Below are 22,556 nucleotides of genomic sequence, written 5' to 3' on the forward strand. Positions count from 1 at the left end.
GTGAGGCTTTCCTGGACGAATTAATATCGCAGTGAAATGCTGTTCCATGTACAAAAGTTATCATTGGTAGAAGGATTTTTTTTACATTTAACTTATGGTTCTCACTGCCTAGCAACTAAGACTCCTGCATACAACACTGCATTCTATACCATCCCACCTTCTCCTGCTAATATAGAAACATCTTTTCTCCCTTCTTGCTGGAATGGATAGGCAGACGCGGCTTGACCGGGAGCTGAGACTAGACAAGAGATCGTCAGTCGTTGTGGTGGTGGCGGTGGTGGTGGCGGTGGTGGCAGCAGCAATGCGAGGCTTTACCTATTTGCAAAGGGTCCTTCACGGCCCGGGCTTTCAGGAGGTGCTCCCCCCGTGAAAACTCGTCGGCGCTCCCGTTGGCGAGGCACGAGTACAACCTGCAAGGCAGCGGCGAGCGGTGGCAGCGGCGATCAGTGGCAGCGGCGATCAGTGACACGGCGGAAACGGCGGCGTTGCACGCCGGGTGCCCCGGCGCAAGGTGCCGGGAATTTCGTGGCCAAACGAGGTAAGCGAAATGGAAGAGTGTGGCGAGAATGAGGTCTAAGGTGTGTACACTTCGGAAGAGGAAGCTGCAATGGTTGTGACAGCAGTAGGAAGAGGATGATTAATCAGAGTAAGAGAAGGTAGAGGGGTACGAGGAGTCGAAGGTGAAGTATTGGGAGTGCAGGGAGGAGGAGTACGAGGAGGAGGAGGAGAAAGCAGAGCGCAGCGGTCCTCACCGGATGTCCTCCTCATTCTCTGGGAAGCTCCAGAAAGCGATGCGAAGCTGCAGCTGCTCGGGCACGGGCGGGTACACCTTCTCCACCACCTCGAACGGGATGTGCAGCGCCACCTGCCGCGCCGCTAGCTCCACCAGCGGCGACACCTGCCCTTCTGCTGGCGAGAGAGCGCGGTGGCGGCGGGAGGAGACGGGAGAGCGCGCACGCGTGTAAGGGAGACCGGGACCCAACACTGTACAGGGTACACGAGACGTAGGGGGGGCACGATGCATCTGCTACACAGACAGGGCACACAAATATTGAGGAAACTCATAGCCAGCTACGCGGTGTACACAATGGATGGAGAACACAATGAACCCACTGCATGGAACTCAAGAGGGTACACATATAGAGGGTACACAAAGCATCGAGAGCACAATGGAGTGGCTACGCAGGATTGACAAGGTATTGAGAGCACAATGGACTGATGTGGATTAAACGATGGAACAGACACAACAGGGTGTACAGGGCATGGGGGACACTATAAGTAAGATAGCTATAGGACAAAGACACCATGAAATTAGAACACAGGGCAAATAAGCACTATATAAGTGGCACAATTCAATGGCATCGGCATTAAATCAAAGATGACATTTCAAAGCAGAGAGTAGGGCCCATTGCCTAAAATGTCCCCGATTGACAAATGCGTTGGAGTTGTTATTTGTGCTTGAACAGCAACGTCAAACCAATATTACAACAAAAAACAACAGCAGCCAAGAGGAGTGATTTTCACAGTTGTTTACAGACAGCAGGATCTGCCGATAGCGTCCCTCTGCATTGACGCGGACAGGAGGAGTTTCTCTCCTGTATCGTAAAATTTCTGCTCAACGCCCCCATTAAGCAGAGGACACAAAAGACGGGGGGGGGGGGGCGGGGGGGTTGGTGCCCAACCAGCAGAGTTTTGCTCTCGCACATTACCATGTTGAGAAGACCCCCCGTGGACACAGATCACCACTCCTCCCCAAAGGCCGAAGGTGACAGCCCAGGCTTTTAATAAAAACCCCTGCGTCAGGAGTATGGGGTTCACGGTCCAATAATCCCAGTGGCCTGGAAAAATCCTCAGAAGTCCCCCCCCCCCGCATGAATCCCTCGGATCAGTAGTTCCCAACCTTTCTGAATCATAGAATCGTCGTCAACCTTGAAATTATTTTACAGGACCACCAAGCAGTACAAAAAAACAATCCGGTGTGTTGTCAATATATATATGTAACAGTTCCGTGGACCACTTCATATGGCCATGCGGACCACCGGTGGGTCCACAGATGACAAGCTGGGAGCTCACCGCCTTCACAGGACAGTGCTGCACACAACTCAAGTGGTTTTCGTCTTGTAGCGAGGCACCTCCTCGGTGTGTCTCGGGGGATACCAGAGGTATGAAGGATGGGGGATAAAAATATACTTTGATGTGGAGCTGGGACGATGAGTCGATAAATCGATCAATTAACGTACACTTATTTGTGGTCGATTACTTCAGCCGCTTTAAAAATGGCAGCCACTCCTACAAGGCAAGTCCACAAGTCACCACAGAAAACACAGCACACACAGAGGGCCCAGATTAACATGTAAAAGGAACATTGTTCTATTTCAGTATAAAATTCAAGTGAAATGCTCTAAAAGCCTTACAACCTTTTGTTGGCCATGAGAACAGGCAGTGATAAACAACTATGAGTCCTGCTCTTAACGCTACCGCTCTCTTCTGAAAAAGATACTCGTGGTCTCAATGAGTTTTTACCTAATTACGAATAAAGGTCACCTATCTATTTTATATTGCTCAACACGAGCACTTTAATGCAAGCACTCCCAACAGATGTACAGGGTGTTTCAAAAAGATGGACCCAATTTCAAAGCAGTTTAATTCACGATGGAAACATGTTACAATTACACAAAAAGTTACAAACGCTTTAATGAGTTATCAGGTTTTACTAACCATTTTATAAATGCTCTATGTGCCCTCCACCTGCTGTACGGACAACATCGAGACGATAGTTGAATTCGTCCCAAACGCCTCTCAAAGTGTCTTCTTCCACTGAAGTCACCACTGCCGTGATTCTGTTTTTGAGGTCATCCAGATTAGTCGCTAATGGTGGCACAACAACACGGTCTTTGACGTATCCCCACAAGAAAAAGTCGCAGGGTGTGATGTCTGGGGATCTTGGGGGCCAAGAGTGTAGCGCCCAGTCTTGGGGTCCCATGTGACCTATCCAACGTTGAGGCAGTGTGTCTTGCGAATAACTGAGGCTAGGGGCTGTTTTTGCGCTGGGAGAGGCATCTAGCGGTAATCATTTGAAACTCTATGCCCAGCCCTTTAAAGTGGTAAGAGTTTCATTCATGGGAGGTTCGTGGTTGCAGAGATATAGCGATTTCAAATCGGATCCATCTTTTTGAAACACGCTGTATTAATGTTTATGTGCACAATTTCCTCAAGTGCAGATTACTGTGCGTGTACGTGTACGCATCCGCATTACACAGTGGCACGGTGGTAGGCGCACTGTGCCACGAACACAGTGACCCGAGTTGGATTCCCATTCACAACATCAGTGAAGATTATCTGAAACGGTATTGGGCCTCCCCTAGGCTGACTTGGCCTCAAATGTGTACCTGGTGTGGTGTGTAAACATCGCCACTGGGGAGATGAAGGCGACGGGGCGTGGTGCTGGCCACCCACCCCCTCGTGCGCCTGTGCCGGCGTTCATAGGTGCTTGCTACAAGCACTTGCCGCAAGAGTCTGTTAAGGCTATACGACGGGTCTTTGTCTTTGTTTTGTCGTGTGTATGTGTGCGCATGCACCACAGGCAGCTCTATTTATAATACAACCTCGTCCCGAGACTAGCCGGACTGGATGGAGGGAGGGGAATGACCTAGGTGGCTAGGTCACGCATCGCTGGTCACCACAGAGGCGGCCAAAAAGCAGACCGCAGGAGGATCGCTTACGCCCGCATGTTTAAGTTTGTTCGAAGATAAAGGGCCGATTTTGGTTTTCCAAGAATTTTTACAGTGCGCACAGCTAATAAATAAATAAATAAATAAAAGGCGAGGGCAAACGTCCCAGGAGTTTAAAGGCTAACATCGTGTCGCTGCGGCAGGATCTCCGAGGTCCTGGCATTTAGAATCTGGGTTTCAGCCACCTCTCGTTAAAATGGGGGTTTCAAAAGAGTTGACGGCTTCAGTTTGGTCACTACTAAGTGCACCAAAAACAAGACGCGATATTTAATGAGTCGCTTGCAGTTAAATTGTGTTGGTTATCTAATAAATGTTCAAACGTTTTTGTTAGCTCATCTCCCTGGTCAACAACTGCAATGCATCTTCTTGGTTCTTTCGGTAAAGTCACGTAGAAGGGAAGTAATAAAATAATAAAAATAAAACATAATAAAATAAAATAATTCTCACGACGTTTTGGCTACAACGCAAGCAGCCGTCTTCAGGTGAAGAATGAGACACTACCAAGCTAGAAGCTTATATATAAGCTGGGTTGGAGGTGGAAGAGCGCCTTAACAAAAAGAATGTGCATATGAAGAGGAATTTATGTACTGTGTTGAATCGGACCTGGATCTTGTGTTTAATCAGGATTTTGGAGATCTTTTTTGTGACCCCAGCAATGTAGGGTAAGGTGATGGTCTTGAAAGGCTCCTCAACAGGATCCTTCTTGATGGTTGGAGTGATGGCTTTGCGGATTGTGTAGTCGGAGTAACCATTAGCCTTAAGAGCTTGGCGTACGTGTTTGAGTTCACTGGAAATGTGTTCATGGTCGGAGATGCATTGGGCTCTATGATATAGAGTCTTGATGAGGGAATTTTTCTGGGATGGATGGTGGTGGGAATCCGGTTTTAGGTAAGCATCCGTATGGGTGGCTTTCCTGTAGACAGAGTGGCTCATTGAACCATCAGGTCTCCTTTTGATTAGGACATCCAAAAAGGGTAGCTTGCCATCTTTTTCGACTTCCATGGTGAATCTGATGGCTGGGTGTATGGAATTGATGTGGTCGAGAAATTGATCTAGAGCAGGCCGGCCATGTGGCCAGATGACAAAAGTGTCGTCTACGTACCTCTTCCATAAGGTCGGGCGTAGAGTGGCAGTCTGGATGGCGTCCGTCTCAAATTTCTCCATGAAGATGTTGGCTACAACCGGAGATAGGGGGGAGCCCATTGGGGTGCCCTCAATTTGCTTGTAGAAAGTTTCATTCCAGGTGAAGTATGTATTGGTTAAGCAGTGTCTCACCAGGGGGGGTACCCCAGCATTCAGTCCTTGATGAACCAAGTCTTCAATGATTGCGATGGTGTCAGGTACAGGAACCTTGGTGAATAAGGAAACCACATCAAAACTGACAAGCAGGTCGTCTGGGGACAGGGCAATCCCCTTGATTGTCGATACCAGGTCAGTAGAGTTTAGTACCGCAGAGGTGGTTTTTCCAGTGAAAGGCCGTAGGATTTCAGACAAAAAACGAGCCAATTTATAGGTGGGGGAGTTGATAGTAGAGACAATGGGACGAAGAGGTGTATCTTCTTTATGTATCTTTGGCAAGCCGTATAATCTTGGTGGCCTGGCTGCAGAAGGTTTCAACGAGAACTGTTTGGTCTGATCAAGGCTAATGGTTACTCCGACTACACAATCCGCAAAGCCATCACTCCAACCATCAAGAAGGATCCTGTTGAGGAGCCTTTCAAGACCATCACCTTACCCTACATTGCTGGGGTCACAAAAAAGATCTCCAAAATCCTGATTAAACACAAGATCCAGGTCCGATTTAACACAGTACATAAAATCCGTGATCTGGTACCGTCTGTAAAAGATGTGGTTCCAGACATACAGTACCCTGGCTTCTACAAACTAAGTTGCCTCTGTGGTAGCAGTTACATTGGGGAAACCAAACGACATGTCTCAGACCGCATCCGTGAACATAAAGCTGACCTGAAACACGGTAGGACAAACACCTCAGCCGTGGCAGATCACTGTTACAACTCAGTGGGCTCACATGACATTGACTTCTCCAAGACAGAGGTTCTCTGCAAGCCATCTGGCTATCATGAGAGCTTCGTTCATGAGGCGATCCACATATACAAACACAGAGACAATTTTAACCGAGAAGATGGATTCTGGCTTAGCAATCATTGGAAGGACGTAATAAACCATTTCGATACACATTAGGGTGGGTAGAATAATACATAGTGTTATATTAAAATGTATAAGGTATAGGGTGGTTTATAGCAATACAGTATATAATTTAATGTTGGGTTTATCTATGGCAGTATATAGTACGGTATATGCTCGTGTGATGTAAGAGAATAAAGTTTAGATGGAAGCATATTATATCATTTTTACGACGTAGAATTGTAATGTATTACTTGCTGTTAGTAACTCAGCTTATTGTAGAGTATAGTAAGTATACCGATGGTGCTATGAAGTTTATACTTTAGTTTTTTATGTAGTTTATACTTTAGTTTTCTACGTGGTTGTTTAGTAACTGCAGCTACATATCATTAACATTCCTTTCCTTTGTTAATGCTACTCCCTGCACCCCCCCCCCCCCCCCTTGGTGCTGCTGATCCTGCATAATGCATGGGCATAATATGACTTTGAAACCCCCCCGCCCACCTCCTACGCATTTCCCATGAATATGCTAAATTCCTCTTCATATGCACATTCTTTTTGTTAAGGCGCTCTTCCACCTCCAACCCAGCTTATATATAAGCTCCTAGCTTGGTAGTGTCTCATTCTTCACCTGAAGACGGCTGCTTGCGTTGTAGCCGAAACGTCGTGAGAATTATTTTATTTTATTATGTTTTATTTTTATTATTTTATTACTTCCCTTCTACGTGACTTTACTGAAAGAACCAAGAAGATGAATCCCTGCAGTCACGAAAGCTTTAAATCGAAACTGTAATGCAGTTTTTAATGACGGTAAACTCAACTGCATGCAGATGAATCTCGATAAGACACCAAGCGTTGTCCAATACCATCTCCACTACCTTCCAGGAACCAATGCCGCAGGTGCAAGCAGAGGAGCCGTCAGAATGGGATCTTCCGTTCTCTTTGACTTTGTGGAGGACCGCGAGACTCAGTGGAAAGGGCACAAACTAATCTAATGTAAACTATTTTTTATTTTACCAGGTAAGGCCGACTGAGCTACATAGCTCTTTTTCAGAAGCGACCTGGCCACAAATGAAAGCTCAACGAAGTGGTTTATCACGTGGTAAATTTATAGCATCCAAATAACTCTAAAACGCATATTTCTAAATGTGGAGGGAAAAACCGGAGGACCCAGACAAAAGCTCGCGCGACCATGGGTAGAACATACAAACTCCAATATACAGGCGTCAGGGTTGAGATTGAACCCACTACCTCCTGTATGCCGGGCGAAGAAGTTAACATCTCGCCACCGTGGCACCCTTCATTCAGTGCAAAGATACTGCATAAAGAAGACCCTGTGACCAGTTAATGACGGAGGCGCCCCAAATGTCATGGGAGACGTGAGCAATCACACACGATTTTCAAAGTGATCGGCAGGGCTAAGAGACCAAGTGGCAGGAAGACCGCACACATCCTCATTACCTCCTCCAACACCGCCGGCCGAAAAGACCTCTCGTGAGGCTCTACGATTTCTCTCGACCAAGCCATTGCACCTTGCCGTTCAAATCCTGGCGAAGTAGCTGACGATTATCACGGTTGGCCACCTACATACATGCAACCGATTGGCTTTCGGCATCACGGTGATCCCACCTCGAGGACCCATGATGGGCTCACGCGCTGACACCGCCGCCGCGTTACCAGGGAGGGCCGACAACACCCGAAAGCGGAAAATATTTCCAATTTTCTGGACTTTATGGGGGCGATCTGGGGTTCCTCACCGGGCAAGTTGGCGAATCGCCCCGACGTTCGTTATTTAATTAACGTAAACAACTGACTGTCTTGCGATGTTGTCTTACTGTGTGCACCTATCACATCTAGGGATAGTGTACAATGTGGTTGTGCCTGTGGTAGTCTAGAATAATCAATTATTTGTTTCATAATCAAGGTATTTATTTCTCTGCAGCTTCACTGTCTGCTGTAATGTGGGCAACTAAAGACAGAATATGATGCACCGTGGATCTCTCTTGAAAACTAGCTAGGTAACTGGCTAGGTAACTGGCTAGGTAACTGGCTAAAATGGGACTTTCCGGGTAAAAAAAATACGTGGATTGGTTGACCCTGACATCATTCAAGAGCAGGCCGTTCTGCAGGCTCCATCAGAATCAAGAAGATTCTTAATAAAGTTGTGAGATGGCTGGAATCGCCAGTGTTTTAGCGGGGTAATTGCTGAATTCCATCAATTGTAATGGAGATTCAAAATCGTCAAACTAAATCTATGGGGATTCTATGGACAACTCCCAGACTGTCACATAATCTCCGTTCTACATTTGAAGTTTTCGTGACTGAAGGGATCCATACTCTTTGGTTCTTTCGGTAAAGTCACGTAGGTAGAAAATAAAATAAATTAAATCACGACGTTTCAGGCGCAACACAATCGTCCGTCATCAGGTGGGACAACCACAGCAAGAAACAATTGCTTAAGTGATGACGGACACTTGTGTTGCGCCCCAAACGTCGGAATTTAATTTATTTTATTTTATACCTACGCGACTTAGAGTATAGAAGAGTATAGAATCTCCATTATTTCCAATGGAGATTTCCAATGGTGATCTCTATTCATGTGTGGGATTTCTTGACAGTCTATGTACCATCCGATAGAATATCATAAGGCACATGCGGATATCTCCTCCACCAGTGCACAATTAAAAATAGCCCAGTGTGACTGTGGTCACTCTACTTTCAAATCATGGCACTTCTTGCGCAAGTAATACCCACTGTGATCAATCACTGGCCGGTATTTCAGATATTCACCAGGCCACTCCGGAGTTGTTCACTCACCGAAGTTGACACGGACGTACAAACGCTACCGATCAACTCCCCACCGTACGAAAGAAGTTCTAACAGAGTGAAAGCCGAGGGATCAGCCAATAAAATCAAGATAAAAATGTGTGCAGTCAATGCCTTATTTGTGGTGATCAGACTGAGACCACAAATGAGACCATCAATTTACCACACTTGAGCACCTGGTTTGTTTGTAGGAATTATGAGACCGCCAGTGCTTTTAAAAATCGAAAATACCGTCAAGTGTCGCACCCTGCAATGTGTTGGAGTAAATGTCTTTTGTGACCCTTTGTGTTGTTGCGTAACAGAGCAGCAGTGTGAAATTTTCCTTCGTTTAATTCATTCGTTCTCCGTCTTCTGAGCTGTCATTTTTCACACCGAGGCATTAAAAAGGCACGGATGATGATGGCTCTGGCTCATCTCAAGAGTGTGCGCTCCGAAGACACAGCATTTTAAGTCTGTTCATAGCAATACGTCCTCATTTAAACGCGGTGATAAGCTCATTGACACGAGATATTTTTTGTTTTTTGACAAAGTAGCCAATCCCATTATTCGATGCATCTTTCTGCCCAAACAAAACCAATGTCGCGCAGATTTTGATCCACGACCCGAGTTGGAATTTGCATATTGTGATGGTGGGGGGGGGGGGGGTCAGTCTCTCCACAGGTTGACCACTGCTGACTTAACACAAAGTGTTGGGTCAGTTTAGCGACCTTGGACGGATTGATGACCGAGTCGACCCCTCCGACCGGAATTTGAGCTTGCAGTTTTCTAACCAAAACATTGGGCAAATTGTATTGGGCGCCGTGGTCGCGAGAGTGCGCTGGGCAGTCGTGAGATGTTAACTACCTCGCCTGGTATACAGGAGGTCATGGGTTACATCCCGATCCGGATGCCTGTATATTTGGAGTATGCATGTCTCTCCCCGTGATCATGTGGATTTTTCTCCAGGTCCTCCAGCTTTTCCCTCCACATTTAGAAACATGTGTTGAGAGTATTTGGCTGCTATGAATTTGCACGTGATAAGCCACTTCATTCGGCTATCATGAATGGCCAGGTCGCTTTTGAAAAAGAGCTATATAACTCAGTGGGCCTTACCTGATGAAATAAAAATGTGTTTAGTTTTTTTTGTATTAACTTAGTGGTGTCTGTCTGCAGTCTACCTACTTGGGAGGCATCGCATCGTGGATTGTGCTACTTCACAATTCCACATTTCTATTGACATGGGAGCTATCTCACTTTGGAATGACCACTATAAACTTCATTTCCAAGTGGTACAGTCCTCATCATGTGATGCTCAGTGGGATAATGATGGGCCTGAATTAGCCCTGGCCCAGTGTTGAATTCATAACCTTGATAAATGGCAGCACTGCTGATCTACCAACAAGCCTCACTAGGGATACAACAAAGAAACGTATCATGGCACAGGTAACAGAATTCTCAAAATTATATGCATGTTGAACTTCTTTCGCACCGTACATAGCCAAACGTGTTAATCGGAGGTATATTTACGGATTGAACCACCCTTGCATTTAGCGGTGTACAAGATGCTTTGTACAGTAGCTGGTCAAAGTCTAAGCGGGCAAATTAGCGGGCACGCATGTTTTTGATGGGTATCGTTGAAGTTGGGAAGGAGAATGCTTCGCGCTTATGCGACGGGAAGGCATTGAACCCCACGTTCCAAATCACATGGCCTCCTAAAGACATTTCCTTGTGTACGTGGCGCTATTAATAGCCCCAAGTGCGCCTCTGTTGCTGCCTGCCATATTTCACTGCCCATGGGTCACAACTCGGTCAAAGTGCCGAGAACGTTTTATTTTTATGCTTTTCTCGGTTAATTTTAGTGACATTCCCCTCCGCCTCCCCTCCCCCATTACGCAGGCAGCCGATCACGTGAGTCTATAGTGAGTGTGCACAAAAACAATATATGCTTACTCCGCAGCTGTCGGTTTCCCAACGGGTGCTGATAAGACGCAAGCTAATATTTCTTTTGCAAAGCGGTCACTACTTGCTATCTCAATCTATAGACGTACTTCCCCGTTCTTTGACGCTATCGGGGTGTACGATGCTAGGCATGGATATGTTTTGCTTGCTCCTTGAATAAACAACCTCCAAAGGAAAAGGCTCATGCATTGTACGGAGGACACAAGATAAGTCTTCCCAAGGTAGCCAGGTTGTTCACTTTTGGGCACATGACACAATGAGCTGATAACATGAAGATCCTGGGAGTTCGAATCTGGGTTTCAGTCCCCCCATGATTCAATCGTATTTTGCTCGATGAATCCCATTGCGACTCTGGGTAAGGGATATGTGGACATTGCTCAGCACTTGTGGAATTCATAGTTGTTGGAAGCCCTCAGTCAGCGGTGGAAATTACACATTCATATGGTGGGAGCCTGCACTGAGCCCAGAAACAAATGAACACTGGGTTTGATATCAAGGTTTCAACCACCTGATTACATTGGGTTATTCAAGTGGAGAAAGTTGACGCCAACATGTTCATCAATAACAGTGCAACTCCAAGACTATGGGACACGTTGCGTCTGAAAATAAGACAATCAGAATCTTTAGGGCTTTTAAAATATGCCCAGAAAAATCACCTCTTTAAAATGGCCTTTTACCCATCGTTTTGGTCATTTACCACTGGTGCTGTCTCCCCTTGCTTTCCATACACTGCGCATTGGGATCCTTGGATGAAGTGCAACTTATAAATGTAAATTATTATTATTAACAAAGATCATCACAATAAACTTGGTTTGTCACTGAATTTAGCAAATTCTTGCATTAGCGACTAAACATTTTGGTTTGATTGCCACGTGTTTCCGGGAATGGCCAGGGAAGATGACGTTACAGAACTACTACTGCGTGTCAAATATGGCCAAAGATTTCAACTGTTAACAATATCTGCAATTACAAAACCGAGTTATGAAACATCTAAAATATGATAATGGTCCTTTTCTCGTGTTATTGGCAGGACCTAGAAGCCCTTAGCTTGAGTAAACACAGAACGAATGTACTATTCAATGCATGTGCCATGGAGCTTAAGAATCGGTTTTAACAGACAAATGATTGCATCCTTACATGCCTAGTAAAATAACCACATCAGCACCACATCGCAAAATGATAACGGCAGCAAGATACACTTCATGACAACAAGGACAACATTACCATGAATTACAGTAACTTAACACAGCAGCTTATTAATCCTTACAAGGGCAATTACGTTATGCAATTCGATTTTTATGTGCCCATTGCGCAACGTCTAATTATGGTTGAATAAAACACGGGGAAGTCAACAGTGGGTGTGCTACGTGTGCTATGGACTGCCTTTCCAACACCACCAGATTAAACAGGGTAACACCTTGGCTTTCGATATTTTCATTGCGTGACATTTTTCAGACTGGCCTTATTTATTTTACCTTTCGTAAACTATTTAATTGTGACCAAGAAGCAAACACACTAGTCAATGAGCTTAAATATGTTTATTTATTCTCTTTTCTCTCTCGTTCCTCTACGTGTTTCCTGACGTAGATCACAATTTGGTTCTTCTCTCTAGCCAATCATCTCAGACTCAGAATATTTATTTATCCTGAAGAAATCCGATGAGCTATGATGCTCTTTGTCATAGATGTCCAGCAGGGGCAGGCCAGACGGTTAGCGTGGACACGGCGAATGCTGCTTCTGTTTTGTCTACGTTTGATCTGTTGCAAATAATAGTTCAGCAATGAAACATACGGCATGCCTATATTTAATTATTGGGAGAATGCGAATGCTTCCACAAAAGCACTGCTACACACGCGCAATTTGCGCAAGTTCCATTTCAGAGACTGAACACCGCCAACTTTGACCTCCTGCTGTGTGGGAGTGTGTGAAGCTTGAGTATAAATGATAGATATATTTCCACAACACCCACTGACGAAAGGACTATGGCGTTGCGCAATCTAAGCACTGATGAAATGCACATCATTCACATACTGCTGTGCATTAGCCTTGACAAAGTGTTAGTGAATTACATGGAAATGTAGCCCAGAGGCCTAGATGTCTACAGATGTTGGAAGCTAACCAGGAATGAGCTCGGTTAGTACTTGGATGGGAGACTTCATGGCCATAACAGGTGATGGGTTATGAGATGGTCAGCAGATGCAGGGAGGTTTATTTATCCAGCAATGTCTCACCTAAGTGCAAATAATATTTTCCAAGAGAGTGCTGAATTGGGATGTTTGGCCAACACCAGAAATGACCTTTTGGTTTGTGGGATAAAAGTGGAATGCATGAGAAAGAAAAAGAAAGACCCACACGATATAAAGGTGATAGCACTCAAAAGCCCCGACACGGATGTCTTCAAGAATTAATTGCTGCACTGCCATCTCGCTGCCACATTGCAGCCCAAGTCTCACATCCAAGAATGAACCATGTCTCAGTCCTGCTTGGCTGCCAAGATCTGACGTGATCAGCCACGTAGACCAAAAAGGATCACATGGTTCAAATTCAAAACTAACCATTGAAATAAACCTGAAAAAGAAAGCAGCATAACAGAGACTGTATGGAGTGGGAAGCCATACAACAGCAAATTGAACGCGTTTGCAAACGTCGTCAATATTCCAAATCGAGATGGTCACAATAATTGGAAGGCTACCGTTTCTCTTCTGCACTCCTGAACCGGTGGTGGCCTTTCAGAAATACTACAAGCCTCGTGAGAGGTTTCACATTACAGTGTCCAGCTCCTCTCGGTGTCTCGGAGGCGTCTGTACCCGTTGCCAACGTGAGCCAATCAGTAAGCAACAGGTGCTGGAGGATGAACAGGCACAGACAAAAACCGTCTCGAGGCGGGAGACCCCCAACCCCCCCTTCGTTTCGGCGTTCCATTGTTAACGCTCGTGTCTCATTCGCTACGTCGAGGAGCGTCAATGGCCTACGGCGTGTGGGTTGCCGCTCATTATCCATCAGCAAGTCCTGAGCCGGTGGTGCAAACTCGGCGTTCCTGCGGCAAAAGCGAGCCTACCCGTAAAACAATATTTTCTCAATTGGTAGACCCCGCGGACCCCAGAGGGATCATGGGGTTAGTCGATTCATCCATTAATATTCTTAAATTATGAGTGTAAAAATCTATGTTTTTCTCATCTTAATCTACTCTATGTCTCATGCGTCCGTGTCAGGCATCCAGCCACTGAAGGCTACACGATAGTCACCATTGTAAAAAAAATGTATCCATCATTGATTCGATTCGCGACTATGAATCACAATCCATTGAATCGTAGGGAGGGAAAATCGTCACGCATCTGACAGCTCATATGTACGCTTATTTATCTCGAGACACTAAGACAAAATATATATAATAAATCTAATCATAATTTCAGCCAGATGTTGTAATGGCACATGAGCTACAATGTCATAACACCCCACAGAGTTGAATTGTTCACGACAGATATAAATTGTTGATACAGATGTTCCTTTTGGCTTAATGGAACAATGAGACAGACAATACAAATGGGACAATATCAAGCGGATAAAAAAAACTATTCTTGAATCGACACATATAATTCAAATCGTGACAATTTGTGATGAGATTCATCACATCACGGGACGAACGAACGAGCGGTCTCCAACCCAATGGGGCACACAGCAGTGGCGAGATGTTGGCTACCTCGCCTAGTATACAGGAGGCATGGGTTCGATACCGATCACAATCCTAACGCCTGTATCTCGAGAGTTTGCATTTTCTCCCCGTGGTCGCACGGATTTTTCTCCGGGTCCTCCAGTTTTTCCCTTCACATTTATAATACACGCTGCTGTAAATGTCCACGTGATGAGAAGCCACTTCGTTGAGCTATCATTTGTGGCCAGGTCGCTTCTGAAAAAGAGCTACGTAGCTCAGTGGGCCTCTCCCTGGTGAAAATAAAATAGTTTATAGTTTTTGTAGTTTTACTTTACCACTGGACAGAGAGAGGTAGACACCCTTGAGAAAGGGGACAAAGAAACTCGCTCAAGGTCTCAGAATCAATCATGAACCAGTCGGTGAGACGTGCATTTATTTAAAATCCACTAAATCTCTGCAAATGAGCCTGTGGTTTTCTAAAGCGTTGCTGGCAAGCAGCCCAGGTATGTTTCGCTATCCATTAACATCATATACCGAGGTATGGAAAAGCTCATTAGCACAGCTGAACGCGCTGCTAATTTGAAGGACACGTTTTAAGGAACCGCAGTGTACATGTTTATTCCCAAGTGCGGTCATTCATTTGACTGCAATGCCAGCAACCAAAGGCTCACAGCCAAACCAAGGCACAAGTTGCACGAGCAGTCTAATTCATGGTGTCCCCCCCAGCTGAAACGAGCACTGGTAAGGGACTCGTTTGCATTGGCGACCCCGAGACAGCAGTGGAAATTCCACAATCCCATGGCGAGTATCAAAGATTTCTGATGGCCGCCGTTGGACCATGTTGTTTTCATTATTTATTTACGACGCTTGTTTACCCAGGAGAGTCTCACCGAGTCTCATGACTATTTTTCAGGAGTGTCCTGCCAAGTTTTTTTGAACAAATAGAGGCCAATGGGTCCCGTGCGTGACCTCAATTGAGTAATCTGCGGGGTAATATTTCAAATTTGGTCAATTTAGACACATGACGCCTAGACCCTGGAGATGATGGGCTATGCTGACAACACAACCAATTCACCCAGAGATGTCGATGTACATGTGAAGAGCATGGCAGGCGACAAGCTACTGTGCACGGCTCTGGAAGAATCTTGGACGGCGCTGGAAGGATAAGTGGCAGAAGCCCATAAAATCAACTGGGCACGAAGCATCAAAGAAGAGATCAAGCGAGCAGTGGGAGACAGAGCAGGGAAAGAAAAGCGCAGACTGGAACTTGGTGGCAGAGACGCACTGAGGCAGGAAAAGCAGAAGCAGATGATGTGTGCTCCAAAAGATCACGAGCAGCAGGGAAGAGAAAATGAAAAAGAAAGGGGTGAGAATGAGAGAGTTCTAATCAGCACACCATGCAGGAATTTGCTGAACTCCACACTCGAATGTTTACTTTGCCGTGGCATTGGCCGAAACTCCCTTGAGCATCATGATCCACGGCAGACCTGGTTATAACAGGAATATAGGGATTATTTTTACATTCCATAAGATGTCAAATGTCCTGTATAACGTCTCAAGTGACACACGAGCCTGTAATGTCAACCAAAGACATCATGCCAAGTCTCTTGGGACGCTGGGCTGCATCCTCGGGTTAAAGTCTATAATAGTAAGAATTCAATTTCGATTTAAAGCTTTCGTGACTGCAGGGATTCATCTTCTTGGTTCTTTCGGTAAAGTCACGTAGAAGGGAAGTAATAAAATAATAAAAAATAATAAAATAAAAAATTGTTTTATTATGTTTTATTTTTATTATTTTATTACTTCCCTTCTACGTGACTTTACCGAAAGAACCAAGAAGAAGTAAGAATTCAATATAGAGTAATATACTGCACAAACCTGATCGCAAACAAGAAACATATTCAAGCAAATTCTGTCACCAGGGAACCAATTCAAGAGTTACCTAAAATGTGTGCAAACAAGAAACTAATTATTGTATATGTAAAAACTAGCTTTACTACCCGGCTTCGCCCGGGACTTGCATTCTCGACGCCCGGCCGTCTTTGTCTCCCCAGTGGCTATGTTCACACCACGGTTACTCGTTTGAGGCTGAGTCGACCTAGGGGAGGCCCAGGACCGGTTCAAATGATCGTCACAGGTGGTGGTAGTAAGTGGGAATCGAACTCGGGTCGCCGAGTTCATAGCGCAGCGCACTAACCACTACACTACCGCTCGCCCCACACACGCGCCCCCCGTCCATAGGTACACATACACGCGCTTGCTACAGACACACATCTTTAACGGTGCGTACGGCAGTAAACGACAGGAATAATAAAGCAATGCTGCGCGAAGAAAGTCTTAGACCTGCAAAACATTAGTATGGCACTTTACTCACCGAGGGTTGGGGGGGGGATGCGTGATGAGCAGGCACACTGCGTTACGCTTCCGCACGCGCGGGTCACATGACAGATGTGACGTCACAGCTCAGTTGCCGTGCAAAATATATGCATTATTGCGCCCCCCCCCCCCCAAAAGAATACAAAAGTAATGTTTTTATAAGTTTTGCATGGTGTACATTCTGGAAAGTACCCACATGGCAAATTTCACGTTTTTTGCATGTCGGGAAGTACGCTAAACATTTTCAACAGACACACATTCACAAATTTCCCTTTTTTATATATATAAATAGCAGTAAAACCCGGCGTTGCACGGGTCTTCACGTGTTGTCCGAGTTGGGGGCTTTGTATTTTGTGGTTTGCATGTGGACACGTTCGTGAAAACACATTTTTTCACTATAAATTCTTTATATGCGTGGCAGCGAACTTAATATAAAGGATTTAAAAATATATTCGCCTGTGAAGGACGCGGGGATCGATCCCGCGACCTTTGGCATGGGAAGCGAGGGCGCTACCAACTGCGCTACTCCGCCACGGCCTCGATGAACGGGCCAATCGCAGTGCTAGGAAAACCAAACGGACCAATCGTGTCTCGCAAATCCCTCACATTTCGTCCAGTGAAACTGCGTATGGTCCGGCGACACACAGACACACACACAGACAGACAGACAGATTTGCGATTTTATATATATAGATAAATATGAAAGGGGTTCTTCAATAGAAAAATTTAACAGGAATCCCAGCATGCTCTGCGATAGAAATCCCAGCATGCCCTGCAGGTCAAGCTGATATCACAATGGCCTTGCGATGACCACCAAACTAGGGTCTTTTGAGATGGCGACAATCGCAAGAAGTGTCCAGGAGGAGATGCACTCGAATGGCGATGTCATCTTGATATGCAAAGCATGCCCAGACTCCTGTTATGTTACCTTTGCAAACACATACATACATAATCACAACTGTTTACAGTAAAATTGGAAAACCTGAAATAGATCAATTTATCCTATCCTGTACAACCAAAAGCCAAAAACACAATGCACACTGATACACGCTGAGTAGTCAAACAATGTTTTCACAAACCAAAGTTTAGTAAAACAAAAATATGGCCAGATGGCAATGTGGTCAGAGCGGCCGACTTGCAATCGACAGGTAGCGGAGTTCAAATCACCGACAGCTGGCAAAGCGACCCATCATCCCCTCCAGGGTCGATAAAAAGAAGGTACCGCTTTGCGAGAAGTCAAAAGGGATTAAGATAAATTGGCACCGTCCATAGAAATTAGGAATTTCCATCAGTGGAGGTTACCGCCACCCCAATGTTCATTTGAGAAGCGGGACACTTTGATGTTCACCCTACTCCCCATGCATGGAAGATGTGTTATTCCAACAGCCTCTCACCTGGATTGTATAAAATCCCTTCACTGATCTATATGAAAGGCGGCCAAAACACATAAAGCTATGAGAAAATTTATCTAAACCTAACGTCAGTCGTATGTTCAAGCACCACCTTTAAGCGGCAAATCCAATAGACGGTATTAGATCAACAGTATTAGATTGTGCTGGTGTTAGGGGTTGACTTTATTCAGTAAAACAAATCAAATGAAGAATGCAGTTTGTAGCAAAGGATTTTCATCGCAACTTGGCCAGTCGTGAAAATTCTACATTACCATGGTGGGTGCAAGTTTATCCAGTAGACCACTTTCCGGCTTCTGATTGGTTTTTAACTCGGTTCTGGCAATATCCAATGGGATTGCACGTGCTGCGTCTGCTGCGTGTCCAGTGGCAGAGCTGCGAGTGTGCAGGCAGTGCAATTAGACGGGGACTCTCAAGGAGGAAACAGAAGCGGGCACTAGCAGAGCCAGTGGGGGGGGTGGGGTGGCACGTGCCCCCCCAATGATCTGATCTAAATCCCTCATTTCGATCAGATCATTGGGGTTTATTAGTAATAAATCGGCATTTTGCGACCCCCACTGCCACTGCGTAGCATATTACTATGTGCCAGGGATTATATGAGATAATAGGACAATAGTCTGAGTCCATAATTGACAATAAGTAACGGCAAAGCAGTTATAAGCAGATCAGAATTGTGCGCAGTTGCGTATACAGTCCACGACTTCCCTGAAGACATTCACCTTCAGCGAGCGCGATGCCGATCACACAACGCGGTTCGAATTCGACCCTCAATCGATGGCTGCCCCATCACCGCACACGTGTCGAATAAAAAACAAGGGACAAGTCCTTACTTACTAACAATTCCTCTATCATTTCTCATTGCTGGAGGGGTGTTGCCCCCCCTACCTGACAATCCTGGCTCCGCCATTGGAAGGGGGGTTATTACATTTCTTGTCCCAAGGCCCATGCCATCCACGACACAACACTTTTTACGTCCCCGTGAAGTGCACCTTGGATATATTGGGTACACATCTCTCGCGGCGGCTGCTGCATAAATGCGCACCCAACAAATTCCAGCATAACAAAGAGAGAAACAAATATGAACCTCTGACATTGCTGACTTGTCAACCCTGTCCGCGATTGTCATCTGGAAGGGTGACGCATATGCATGCTTGTGTGCTTTGCATCAAGGCGGCGGGTATATTTCAACGCCCATGTTGACGCAGGTGGCCCGTTCTGCCGAAGAAACCGGGGGTTTATTTGTACAAAACCTTTCACTGGCGGGATAGCCAGATCTAGGCCAAATACCCGAACTTCCCCTCTAATGCATGATGTTTCTCCAGTCACTTGAGTTCCCTCCCCCCACCGAGCATGGGAAAATTAATCCACCAAGCAAGCCAAGTCTCAGGTATGACCCTCCTCAGTTAAACTCATTATATTTTTACATTTCTATTGTCATTGCTGAATTTATTTTCACGTCATTTTCAACCCCATTTCATTCCAATTGTGCAATCGGAAATCATGCCATAAAACAAAGTGGCTATTTGAAACTCCCGCAGAGCAGTGAATCACTCATGTAAACTGATGGCCCGCAGGAAGACACATCACATAACTAGTTCTGAAATCCATTTCAATGAACTCTCATCCGCACCGGGGGTGCTGCACTTTCCCACAAGCCTCTGCTTTTGAGTTGTTTTTGGCATTAAATTAAAACAAATTTTTAATTCTCACAGCCATAATGTTTGCCAAATTAAATGAACCACCGTATTTTACATTATTTTTATTTTCAGTCAATGGTGATGAAATCGAGGTGATTATCAACTCGTTAAATAAATTAAAACCCGGTTTTGTCAGGGGTAGCCAGAGTCGGGATACGAAAACGAGGCTTCTCTCATGTGCCGACACGACAGAGCCACGTGGGAGAATATCTACTCGGCAGTTTCAATAGCGGGCTCGGAACTCCAATAAGCAGCGGCTCTCCCGCTCATGATTGAGTCCGCTATCACCACATGCTCTTCATCTTGCTGCCTTTTCTCCCCGCTGTGCAACGACGAAACACGCTTTAGGCGATGACAATACGACACGCGCTGCGTGCTTCTTTGCAGTTTCTTTTCCCCAGTGCATGAATCCCGAGCACGGTACTGACATTTGCACATAGTGACGTTTCCCCGACCTAAAAGTCGCCCTTCCCTACCAGCTGGGAAACACACGATACGCTACTGCATCGAGTGAATAATTTGAATAATCATCGTGAAGTGAACTCAAAGGACTATACATGGCATCCCTTATTGGTGTATCTTATCACAAACTCTAAATTGTGAAGAGTGTTACCTATCTGCTGATGAAGCCAAGTTGCAAAATCAAAGTTATATTATCCATAACAGGTTTTTGGTTTAGATCATGTAAATATAAGTGTCATTAAACCTACCACCACCCAACACAGGCAATTAATAATATTTGTCCCGTAAACACAAAACATACCAATTTGTAACTGGTACAGCACACCGGTGTGTGTTGGAGAGTAAAACCACAACATTTAGAATTCGAGTACTGTGATGTTTTCGACGGCGATTACAACCAACATCGTCAGGCGACAACCAGAATTGTGGTGAAATCCTCCCGTTTCAGTCTTAAAGTTACATGATGGTGTTATACGTGTACAGGCATCGGTATCCAGCCGGGTGGCACTGTGGTTCGGGTGCTTGACTTGAGTTCGCTAGGTTTACAAAGTTAAAAACGCAGCCGAGGGGGGGGGGGGGCTAACTCAGAAGGCCTGTAAAGATGCATCGATTTAATTATGACGTTTGCATGGAAATGTTGGGCTACAGGCGAAATGATATTGGGAATATGTACAAATGAGAACTAAGGAAATAATGGGAAAGAAAATTAGAACAAAAAATAATTGATTGTTGGATCGAACCGTGATCACAAACCGTGAAAATCAATTGCATTTCACTGGTCGATTAAATGAGTACCACTTTTGTGATCATCACAATAATACACCATAGGGATGTGAAATGTTCACCAGCGGCACAGGGCCTACCTAAATATATAACCATTGACCCACGGTGATTTAAACATGGAGACACTGACTTTTGATTCATTACCAAGGTACGACCACAAATGCACAAACACACTCGGTCTGATCACCAGTGGCTGGACACCCAGGCTGGAATTAGGGATGTCAACATTTACGGCTCGGTGATCCGACACTGAAATTCCACATAACAAAAATTTAGAATTCGCACTGTTGTGGTGAATATAGATGGCAAAATAGAAAAGCAGACCATGTAAAAAAACCAAACAGTAGGTTTTATACAACCCATCGGTCGAATAGCCTTCTGGGAGTGAAAATTTTCAGCACCAATAATTCAGCACGTACAAACAGGAGACCAGTTTCGACATAATGCATTCTCATCGGCAGTCAGCCTTGCTTGATTCAATGCCTGTGAACTGGCAAATGTTCTATGCAAGGATCCTCTCAATGGAATCACGATCCGTTTCAATAACCTCAAAAAGGAAAACATGGCATGTGTACAGATTGGTGTCTTGCAAGGGGTCTGTTTGGCCACAGAAAACTGGCACCCTGCTGATGATATTCAAAAGGTCACGGATGTGAATCCAGCAGCAGAATTAAAATCACGAGCCAGGTGTTTTTAAAATTCACATCACAATTAACGCACCATAACATCAGTGTTACATCCACAAAGTTTGAGGAACCTGATGATTGGAGGCAAACGGCTGTAATAATGCAGAGTTACTTGTAGGGGGGGGAGGGGTGGGATTCAACTAAGAACTATGAACTATTTTTTATTTTACCAGTTAAGGCCCACTGACCTATATAGCTCTTTTTCAGAAGCGACCTGGTCACACAGGATAGCACAATTAAGTGGCTTATCATGTGGAAATTTAGAACAACCAAATACACTAAACACATGTTGATTTTTAATGTGGAGGGAAAAACCAGAGGACTCAGACAAAAATCCACACGACCACGGGGAGAGAGACACCACAAACTCTAAATATACAGCAGGCATCAGGGTCGGGCTCGAACCCACGACCTCCTGTATATCAGGCGATGTAGTTAACATCTCGCCACCGTGGATTGGTAGAACACCCAGAGATTGATGACTGTGTGGGTGACAGGACTACGATGTGTCCGCTAGATGGTAGTACAGGAAGAAGGTTGTTGATTCATCCAAGATCTTTTTCCATGCTATCCCTTCATATACTGTACAGGTGTATCCCTCTGGGCACGCTGATACCATAGAAGGAGGAAAAACCAAAAAAGACAAACTGTTCAAGCATCCCTTCACACGACGCTCTTGAAATCAGCATTAGACTCGGAGAGACTTTCCTGAGCAGATTTAAAACTTATTTCATGAGAACTGGTTTTTGTCTTTAGTTTGTTGTCCTTCCCTCGCACCTCCGTTCAGCACGGTTGGCTACGTACGATGTGAAAGAAGTTCAACATGCATTCATCTACTGTCGTTTTGTGTG

General features: G+C 45.2%; 1 protein-coding gene across 1 annotated transcript in view; it reads right to left on the minus strand.

Annotated features, from left to right (window-relative positions):
• The window catches only part of ZSWIM8 (zinc finger SWIM-type containing 8), a 99,403-nt gene that overhangs the window by 55,379 nt on the left and 21,468 nt on the right, over positions 1-22,556 (minus strand). Inside the window, exons 2-3 of the mRNA XM_078613506.1 lie at positions 753-906; positions 316-410 (exon numbers count right to left, since the gene is read on the minus strand). Coding sequence (XP_078469632.1) covers positions 316-410; positions 753-906 — 249 coding nt within the window. The remainder of the gene's footprint in view (positions 1-315; positions 411-752; positions 907-22,556) is intronic.

Source organism: Lampetra planeri, chromosome 41 (assembly GCF_965212315.1).
Source record: "Lampetra planeri chromosome 41, kcLamPlan1.2.h2, whole genome shotgun sequence".
Taxonomy (NCBI): Eukaryota; Metazoa; Chordata; class Hyperoartia; order Petromyzontiformes; family Petromyzontidae; genus Lampetra; species Lampetra planeri.